This window comes from Callithrix jacchus, chromosome X, assembly GCF_049354715.1.
Source record: "Callithrix jacchus isolate 240 chromosome X, calJac240_pri, whole genome shotgun sequence".
NCBI classification, from domain to species: domain Eukaryota; kingdom Metazoa; phylum Chordata; class Mammalia; order Primates; family Cebidae; genus Callithrix; species Callithrix jacchus.
In genome coordinates, this window is record NC_133524.1 from 111,443,990 (window position 1) to 111,454,747 (window position 10,758).

The 10,758-nt window shown below is 39.7% G+C and overlaps 1 protein-coding gene across 9 annotated transcripts in view; it reads right to left on the minus strand.

Moving 5' to 3' along the window:
• The window catches only part of LRCH2 (leucine rich repeats and calponin homology domain containing 2), a 113,124-nt gene extending 111,138 nt beyond the window's left edge, over positions 1-1,986 (minus strand). For all 9 annotated transcript variants that reach the window (XM_078363118.1, XM_078363116.1, XM_078363115.1 and 6 more), the window contains exon 1: positions 1,585-1,986. In XM_078363118.1, coding sequence (XP_078219244.1) covers positions 1,585-1,933 — 349 coding nt within the window. In that variant the 5' untranslated portion in view covers positions 1,934-1,986. The remainder of the gene's footprint in view (positions 1-1,584) is intronic.
• Between the last annotated feature and the right edge of the window lie 8,772 nt (positions 1,987-10,758).

Here is a 10,758-nt window from a genome sequence, read left to right on the forward strand (position 1 = left end):
TGTGGGAGCATTTTGGGGTATAAGGTTGCAACAATAAATTGGAGCCCAACAATGAAAGCTCTGAATGACAAGCTAGGATGCTTAAACTTTGTCCCGCAGGTAGAAGAACCCTTTATAAGTTATAAAGAATAATAAGCAAAAAAAAAGAAGACGAAGAAAAGAAAAAAAATCACTATAATGATGCAGTCTGAAACTGTTTTTAATGAAGCCTTTAAAGAACACACCAAGTTGCATAATGTCTTGCTAAGAGTCATGAATATGTGAACATATTATTTTGGAAATTTGTTCAGAGTGAAGGAGTAAATACTCAAACATGCTTTACAAAATACAAAATCAGTGATTGATTACATATTCATAGTTATTGGGATAATTCCTAAAAGAATCACTGGGCAGAAAGCTTCAATTTTAGGTTTTCCTCCTCTCCCCACCTTGTTCCAACACAAATACCTAGATTTAAGATCTAAAAACTGAATAAAACTGAAATTGTCTTGTTCTAAAAATAACAGGTCTTTTACTACGCCTCATCATGGGTGAATTAACTTACCATATTGTTTCAAAATCATGACATTTATTAAAATAACTTTGTGCAGGATTTATTTCAGCAAAACAGATGAAAACAGACATAAATAACACACTTAAAGATTATGAAAAGCAAAAAATAAAAATAAAAAACCTTTAACCAAATCTAAACATGTCTAAAAAATCCAGCATTGGTTTATAAGAGACTGTGTCCCTAACAAAAAATGCCAGCCACAACAAAGACTACTAGAGAGTATATGAAGAGCATTACAATAGCCAATTTCTCATCCAAAATAAGCCTTTAATCTACAACTCCATAAGGAATGGAGTTATTTTTTTCTCAAAAATGTCCTTAAAATTGTTAGCTTTCTACTATAAAAATTAAGACTCTATGATAACTCAAAACAAGGATTAGCTTTCTTCCAGTAAGCAGACATGTAAGTTATTGAAGATTTAATTTGCCACTGCAGCAAATACTAATTTAACCACCACTACCTTCTCAACAACAGGAAAATGAAAAATCTCAGTGTTTAAAGGCATACGTGACAAGAAAGAAGCCAAGAATATCCTAGGATGATTAAACCAGACGGAAAAACGATGGCAATCCTGCTGCTGTACTCTGAAAATGGATATGCCATTCTTGCAGGCACGTATGCCTTTAAGGAATATGTAGAGATTATGATTTTTATGTTTGGTTTGGTATGATTTGGTTTGGTTTGGTTTTCCAGGAAAGATGGGAAGATCCAGGAGAGTTGAAAGAAGTGCATTAAGGAAGGTGTCAATACCTCCCTCCCACCCAAACTGGGGAAACTCGCTTTAACAATGATGCTCTTTCACCCCTAACATCCCACCAGTTTCCATACATCCTTCAGGCAGCATTCCTCCCCTCCCATATTTCATGCTTTGCCCCTCACGTTCAGAAGAACTGACTGCCCCCGACTTTATTAGTCTGGCAGCCTCCGTGCACCCACCCAGACCTGCAGAGTCCAATAACGCAGCCACGCAGCCACCCACTCCCGGCACCTCCTCCTTCACAGCCAGCTTCCCCTCCCCCCGTCCTGTCACCTGCTTGGGTGGTGTCCGTCAGGTCGTAGCTGCTGCCCGGGAAGTCTCGGAGTTTCCGACCACTGAGGCTCAGGATGCCGGAGTTGCCCGCCTCCTCCAGGGCCCGGTCCAGGCTCCTCACAGTGTGCTGAGGCTGCAGGCTCCCCGGGTTCCACTGCGGCCCGTTGGGGAACGGCTGACCAAAAAGAGTCGGTACCGGGATGGGGACCACCAGGGTCCCGCCGCCGCCACCGCCTCCCGCTCCGGCCCCGCCACCTCCCCCTCCGGCCGCTCCACCGCCACCTCCACTTCCACCTCCAGCACAACCGCCGCCCCCACTGTTACCACCTCCTCCCTGACTCGCCGCCATGTTCCTGGGAGAGAGAATAGCCCCCGACAATACTGTCAGCCTGTGCCGCGAGTGTAGGATTTCTTAGGACGCATGCGCAGGCTGGGGGCGGGGGGCGGGGGGCGTGGGCGAGGTAGAAGGTGGGAAGGAACCAGAGGGCGGGCTGGGAGGAGGTGTTGGATAGCGAAGAGTTGATGTGTGAAAGAGCAGAACGCTTGCTTTAAGAAATGTATGATAAGAAGAAGGATGCTAAATCCCGGTTCTGTTGCTTTGGGTACCAAAATCTTGCGAAACGACACCAGGCGAACTACAGGTCATCTGGGCTGTATGTCCACAAATCTCTAAGTCGCTACACTGTTTCCGTTCTGCAAAACAGAAACAAATATATAAGCTAGGGATGGAAGGGATTCATTTCAGAATATACAGAAACTGCACTTAGAAGGGATATGGGGCAGATTATTGAGAAGCTTACTGCAAATACCTCAGGAATCCTTTACCAGTGTTAGAGAAACACTGGGGAGTCATCTGGGGAGGAAAATGAGTGCAGTGTTGAGTTTTGAACATATATGAATTTCTCCATAGTTTAGAATTCCAAAATAGAAAAAGATTTGTAAAATGTTTTCAAGGAAGTCTCTCGTTTCAATATATGTAAGTCTCGGCCAGACTGATGCCTTCCAAAACTTGGAAGAGTTATGCACATTCTGTTCTATCACTCTTTGAAGTTGTGCCAAGATCTCCAAAATATCTCTAGTTTCTTCTCATCGTGTCAGTATTGGCTGATGAAAATCTCTTTGATCAACAAACAGTCTTAAAGGTTATTTCTGAAATACAGGTTTTGTTTTTAGATGGAATTCTGAAGATTTAATCCTGGTTATTATGAAGCCATCAATCTTGAATTTTAGGAGTTCATTCCCAGAAACTGAAGACATTTCTAATGTGGAGGACATAGAGAAAAAAGTTCAAAGTCCTTTATCAGGCATTCCAGGCCACCATAATTTAACCCCAAGACTAGCCAGGTTTATCACCCAAGCATTTAGGCCACTGCCATTCCTTTACCCACTGCCCTCTCCACTCTCAATCACAGTCATTCAAATATTTTTCACTAGGATTCAGTACAGTTGCTGAATTAAACAATCAGAATGCTTGGACATGTTCAGTTATTTTTTTTTTTTTTTGAGACGGAGTTTCGCTCTTGTTACCCAGGCTGGAGTGCAATGGCCCAGTCTTGGCTCACCGCAACCTCCGCCTCCTGGGTTCAGGCAATTCTCCTGCCTCAGCCTCCTGAGTAGCTGGGATTACAGGGACGCGCCACCATGCCCAGCTAATTTTTTGTATTTTCAGTAGAGACGGGGTTTCACCATGTTGACCAGGATGGTCTCGATCTCTTGACCTCGTGATCCACCCGCCTCGGCCTCCCAAAGTGCTGGGATTACAGGCTTGAGCCACCGCGCCAGGCCATTCAGTTATTATTAATTTGAGTATGTTAGGTATCTCTTTTACATCCATTTCAATTTGAGCAATGTGTCAACAGTCTCCTTTTTAAAGAGAAACCTTCACTTCAAAAAAGTGTATCTGGCATAGGCTCTACTTTCTAAAAAAATACAGGAAAGAATTGCAACTTGTCTAAATTGCGTTGTGGCTATACTGGTTAACTAAAATGATTATATCATGAGAAATTACATTCACCATATGTGTGACCCAGAAGAAAGAAAACAATCAGGCTCTGTATAGTGAATTAGCAAGTGAAATAAATATTTAAAACACACCAATGTAAAAAAAGGCATGTTGCACCTTATGCCTCATCTTCCTTATACCTTAAATCAAATTATTAATTAATAATTAACTGAGAACTTCAGAATTAAGACGGATAAGAAAGGACACTAAGTTCATTAGTTAGAGAAAATATTACAAAAGAAAATATTTTAATAATTAGCCAATGAAAATTTTTGCAATTATTTAAAACAATATATTGAACTCCAGGAAAAATATGTCCTATCAGGATTCCTATCCAGTGAAAAGGGGCATGTACAGCCAAATTTAAGAAGGAAAATAATTTTTCAAAAAGTTGAAAGATAGTCTAAGTTAGAAAATGGAACACTTATTGAGTAAGCTATGTATACATGAAAATCAGACAAAATAACATTTTGTAGGGCTCTTTAACAAGAACACCAAGCCCAAAAGAATTAGAAGAGAGGGCATAAAGTTTAGAAATGTATTCCGAACTTTAACTCCCTGTGTAATACTTGGGAAAATGACTTAAAAGCTCAGGACTTAAGTGTCTTCATAAGGAACAATAGAAAATAATAATTATTATAATGTTTAAAAAGTGTTTGCTACTTGCCAGGGACTGCTTTGTGTATATTTGTCAATCAATCCTCATAACAACCTTGTAAAGTAGGTACTATTATTCTTCCATTTTATAGGTAAGGAAAAATAGTACATACCTCACATATGATTGCTGTAAGAATAATAAAGTTATACATATAAAGTGACAGTCATAATACCTGACATTCATTCATTCATTCAATAAGTATTTAAGGAGCAATTACTTTGTGCCAGAAACTCTCCATGCCACTTAATACTATAGCATTGAACACTCATCTCTTTAGTACACCTGTACTCCTTCAAAAACTAAAATAATAAAGAACATTCAAAATGTAGAAAGCCAAGGAAAAAAAATCAGTAAATTTCTTGATAATTGTGGGTAAAGACATATCTGACATATTGCATGAATTTTTTTGCTGCAGTCTATACTAGAGGATATTTTACACTGGTTACCACTCCAATGCGATCCCTGAAATGACACATTGGTAATTGGTTGAACTACAGCCAGCAGTCAGAATTATCCAAGCCAAACTTACAAAATGTATGTTGGTAAGTCACCAACTACATGACATAGACCAAAGATTACACAAAGAGAACGGGGGTGGGAAGAAGTAGGGGAGTTTTGAACAAAACATGCAGCCTCTATTAAATCACTGGCAGATTCCAAATGTAATTTCTGTCCAAAAGAACTCTAGAGAGGATTTCTGAAATTCCAGGCCAGTTTATAGTACTGCTATTCTAAACAAACACTTATTAATATATGGAGAAAGAAAGGCATAAGCAAATGTCCAAAGCTACAAATTCTATTGAAGGTCAAGATTATTGGGCTAAAGTACAGGATGTTCTTACTAATCTGTAAATAAACCAAATGTGAGATATGCTTTAGCACAGGATTCAGAAAAAGGCAACAAATTTGGAGATTAAATAGCTCAAAGTATATTATGAATTTTTAAAAATCTGGATCAAAACCTAGGAAAGAAACATGAAAATCTCTGTAGTCTATTTTTTGAAAACATCAGCTCAATTAAATGTTAACTTTAGGGGAAAGAGTGAAATGTTGGTTGTCATCAATACATGTATCAAAAACCTAAGAAAACATGTTGGTTTATCCCATACTAAACTATTGGAGTGAGCTGCAGCTGGAATGAGATGTGCGGTTCTGCTCATTCCAATCTCAGCACAGTCTTGAATTAGAGAAAGCCTTGAGAAATGCATATAAAATGATTAGAAATAAGAAGGAGGAGGAAACTCACTTGGCCCTCCTCTAGCTAGTAATTGATCTTCGGTCTCTTCCAAAATCGCTGTTCCTTCATGGGGTCTTGTAAAGGATTATACACTAATGTATTTTAGCATAATTTACAAAATGCTATATACAGCATCTTTGATCTTCCTTCACCTATCTGTTCTTGATTCTGCCTTTGCAGGTAATCCTTTGTCCTACTTTAACCAATCCTAACAAACTCATTAATCCCAAAGTTAATATTGATTAACTCGAAAAGCATTTGGACAAATGTATGAATGATTACCATTACTTAAAAGAAGCTGTTACATACCTAGTCTTCAATGTTGATGTGAGCAAGCACTGTTATCCTCCATCTCGGTTAGAACCTCTGCCCTGAAATTTTTGAAATGTGGGAAGTTAGACAAGTCACTTAGCCTCTCAAAGTCTCAGATTCCTCGTCTATAAACCAGAGATTATAACATTCTTAGCTAACCTTAGGATTGTAGTAAGAATTATATGAGATAATTATATTAAGTGACTAGCATATTAATGATTATTTTCAATGGTTCTAGGTTCATTTTGCCAATAGGACACCTATCTGAGTGGAACATGAGTTAACAGCATGGCAGTTCTTAAATTCTTCTATACTGCTGTGCTACTAGCACTAATAAGCACTTCCTTCAGTGCTACTGTTGAGGTTATATCCTTGTCAATTCACCCCAAGTTCTTGCCTCCCCTAACCATAACCTTGTCAATTCACCCCAAGTTCCTGCCGCCTCTAACCATTGTATTTTGCTATGAACAGATAACCTGACTCTAATTTCTGCTTACTGCCTATAATGCAATCCCAGATTTTGACCTCTGTGTTTCTAGTATTTAACCTGATATCATTAAATTTATTTAAATATATGTTCCAAATCCTTCTTTAAAATGTGTCTTAAATGTCTGTTGTGTAAGTGGCACGGGTCTGTTAGAAATTTTGAAGAGTTTTCTTGTTAGAGTAGTGTGTAAAAATGCAGATTGTTGAATTTTGCTAGTTTACCTTGGTCAAAGGAAAGTAAGTAAAACATCACACAAAATTACTATAAACTCGTTATGTCCAATTAGAAAACATAATGTTGAGGAAGATTTTTAATCTTCCTTAGGATTACATTGGAAAATCTACTCTTCATATATAAGCATGGAAACACTCTGGCTACAATGTATAAACATGGAAAAACACCTGGTTTGGAGATGCTTTGTCCCCTCAAAAACTTATGGTGAAATTTGATACCAAATGTGGTGGTTATGGGAGGTAGGGGGCCTACTAGGAGGTGTTTGGGTCATGGGGCAGAACTTTCATGAGTGTCTTGGTACTGTTTTTGGTGGTAGCACGTTTTCAGTCTCTTGAGACTGGAATCGTTCCAGAGAGAACAGGTTGTTATAGAGCAATTTTCTTCCTCCTTTTTGGTTCTCTTCTTCCCACTGATCATTCCCTCTTGACCTTCTCTGCTATGTCTCGGCCTATCACTTGGCCCTCACCAGAAGTCAAGCAGATGCCAGCACCATGCTTCTCGTATTTAGCTCAACTTATAAAACCATGAGCTAAATAAACCTCTTTTCTTTATAAATTAACCAGTGTCGACTGGGCTTGATGGCTCACACCTAAAATGCTAGTGCTTTGGGAGGCTAAGGTGGGAGGATTGAGGCCAGGAGTTCAAGACCAGCCTGGGCAACATAGCGAGACCCTATCTTTAAAAAAAAAAAAAAAAAAAAAAAATTTACCCAGTCTCAGATATTCTGTTATAACAACACAAAACAGTCTAACACCATGACATATACCTTTTTGGGCAAGTGTGTCTTTTATATCTTCCTCTTGTTGTAATATGAGAGACAGAACAATGAAATAGGGTCTTTTCAAGTAAAATACAAATTCCTAAAAGTAAAACCTAAGTAATGATCATACTACCTCTAAGCAGGCATAATAAAGTGTATAAGATGAAGGTTGGGGGCAGGTGTGGAGGCTCATGCCCATAATCCTAAGTTTGTGAGGTGGAGGAGAGAGGATCCTTGAGCTCAGAGGTTCAAGACCAGCCCTGGCAACATAGTGAAACCCTGTCTCTACAAAAAATAAATAAATAAACAAGTAACCAGGAACAGTGATGTGCACCTGTAGTCCCAACTACTCATGAGGCTGAGATGGGAGGATCTCCTGAGCCTAGAAGTTCCAGGCTGAGTAAGCCCTAGTTGCTCCACTGCACTCTAGCCTGGGCAACAGAAGGAAAAAAAAGAAGATTGGAATGAAATGTTGAAGAGTCCAGTTGGGCATCTATGAAAGTCTAATCATGTTTTTTAACTTTAAAATTTGCTTCAATCTTCATCATTCTATATAGAATTTACTTCATGTAAAGTTGACTGGTTTACAAGTTTGGGTTTTTTAGTTTATCTTCCTCAATTGAATAAACTTATGACATGAATTTCTGTTGAACTGCTATGAGGCATCGCCTAATGGCAATGCACACAAATTACAAGGGTTTTCTTTGCTTCGCTTTTGGGGTTTTTTTGAGACAGGGTCTGGCTCTGTCACCCAGGCTGGAGAGGCTAGAGTGCAGTAGTGCAATCTCAGTGGCTCACCGCAACCTCCACCTCTAGGGCTCAAGCCATTCTCCCACCTTAGCCTCCCAAATAGCTGGGACTACAAGCACCCACCACCAAACCCAAATAATTTTTGTACTTTTTGTAGAGCTGGGGTTTCACCATGTTTCCCAGTCTGGTCTCAAACTCCTGAGCTCAGGCGATCTGACTACATCAGACTCAAAAACTGCTGGGACTATAGGAGTGAACTACTGTGCCCAGCCACAAAGCTTCACTTGTTTCATTTGGTGAATGATGAAATTTATTTTAAAGTCTAAATCTGTCAACCTAACACTAAACATAACAGAGTCACACATAATCCTAAAATCTGATTTTTTTAATTAATTAATTTATTTATTTTTGAATTGGAGCTCATACTGTCACCCTGGCTGGAGTGCAATGGTGTTATCTTGGCTCACTGCAATCTCCATCTCCTGGGTTCAAGCGATTCTCCTGCCTCAGCCTCCCAAGTAGCTGGGATTACAGATGCCCACCACCACGACTGGCTAATTTTTTGTGTTTTTAGTAGAGACAGGGTTTCACTGTCGGCCCGGCTGGTCTTGAACTCCTGACCTCATGATCTGCCCACCTAGGCCCCCCAAAGTGCTGGAATTACAGAAGTGAGCCACCGCGCCTGGCCAAAATCCAATTTTTCTGTTTGGTGACAAGATTTGCTTCTTCTTCACCATGGGCTACATTCACGACCCTAGATAGCCTATTAGCAGAGAATATGTGAGCAAATATTGCAGAATATTTTAAATGTGTTTTGTTTTGGTGAGGCAGTTAGAAATTCCAGCTTTCACTTACATTACAGGTTTTGGTTGGCAATGATAACCTTCAAGAGGATACTTATTTGTGCTTAAGTACATTGTCTACATTTATGATATGATTCCACAAAGTAGGAATAAATACATTGGTTGTTATGTTCTCATGTTTCACACTGCCAGGTGTAATTAAGGTAGAAGACTAATATACTTTCCCCCTCTTTTGTGGTTTTAAAAGTATCTTTATTAAAACAGTTAACCCTAGTCATTAAATAATGGAGTAGATAATTCTAAGATACTAATTAGTAAAAGACTAGGTTCTTCATGATGAACTCATCTACTTCTTCCATATTGTATATCTCAAAGCACTCCTTAATAAAACCTGCTATTTAAACACCTCTACTCAGATTAAAACCTTTTATTTCAGGACACATACACAAAGTTTCAGAAGAGTTTAAAATTTTCTTAGCTGCCAATGGCTTCTTCTACTGGTGGTAAGCAATAGTTTTTTTGAGAGGGTAGCAAAACTACAAACATAAATGCACCATACTGTTTGACCTCTGTTACAGTATGTCCTTAAATGCTTAGTAACAGACAAAATGGACTCCTTGTGGTTAACTGAGGTGAATTAAAACAGAACCAGGTGGCCATGGCTGGTGAGAGAGCAATCACTTACACTGTTCTCAGAAAGTATCACAGGACTTCACTTTCCACAGTCAAGCCAAACTAGTTCCTATTGTTGGTGCCAAGATAAACTGTAGACAGATCATCCCTCCCCATGATGTTTGAAAGAATAGAGAGACTTCTAGATTGGAACTTGGAAACCAACCAATCAGAATTCAGTTGTCTCAAGCAATCAGCACTTGACTGTGTCAACCAATCAGAACTAAGCAAGTTTGACTCCTTCATTTGCATAAATGGACCTTATTGGGAACCTTGGCTGGAATTTTTGCTATAACAGACAAACTCAACAGGCATGGTGGCTCATTCCTACTATCCTAGCACTTTGGGAGGCCAAGGTGGGAGGGTCACTTGAGCGCAGGAGTTGGAAACCAGCCTGATCAACATGGTGAGATCCCTCCATTTACAAAAGAAATGAAATAGTCAGGCATCGTGGTGTGCACCTATAGTCCCAGCTACTTGGGAAGCTGAGCCAGGAGGTTAGCTTGAGCCCAGGAGTTTCAGGCAGCAGTGAGCTGTGATCCAGTCACTGCTCTCCAGCCTGGGTCACAGAGCAAGACTTTGTCTCAAAAAAATAAAAAATAATTTTAAAAACCACAAACTTGCAGGGGCATGGATGAAGCTGGAAGCCATTATCCTCAGCAAACTAATGCAGAAACAGAAAACCAAACACTGTGTGTTCTCACTTATAAGTGGGAGCTGAACAATGAGAACACATGGAGAGGAACAACACTCACTGGGACCTGTCAAGTGAAGGTGGATGGGGAGAGGATTAGGGAAAAGAGCTAATGCATGTTGGGCTTAATATCTAGGTGATGGATTGATAGGTGCAGCAAACGGCCACGGCACACATTTACCTATGTATCAAACCTGCACATCCTGCACATGTACTCTGAAAATGTAAAATATTGACAATAATAAAATAAATGAAGAAACATAAACTTAACAGGTGCAGTGGCTCATGCCTGCAATCCCAACACTTTGGGAGGCCAAAGCAGGAGGATTGCTTGAGCCCAGGAGTTCAAGACCAGCCTGGGCAAGGTCCTCTTCATCTCTACAAAAAAGTTAAAAATTTAACCAGGCATGGTGTCATGTGTCTGCAATCCCAGCTACTGGGAAGGCTGAGGTGCCTGACTCTTAAATCCAGTTTCTAAACCACTATAACTACTGGCAGTTATCCATCTGCATCAGTGACTTTTCTCAGCTCAAAAATTCTTAATTACTTAACTCCTTCCAAGCTA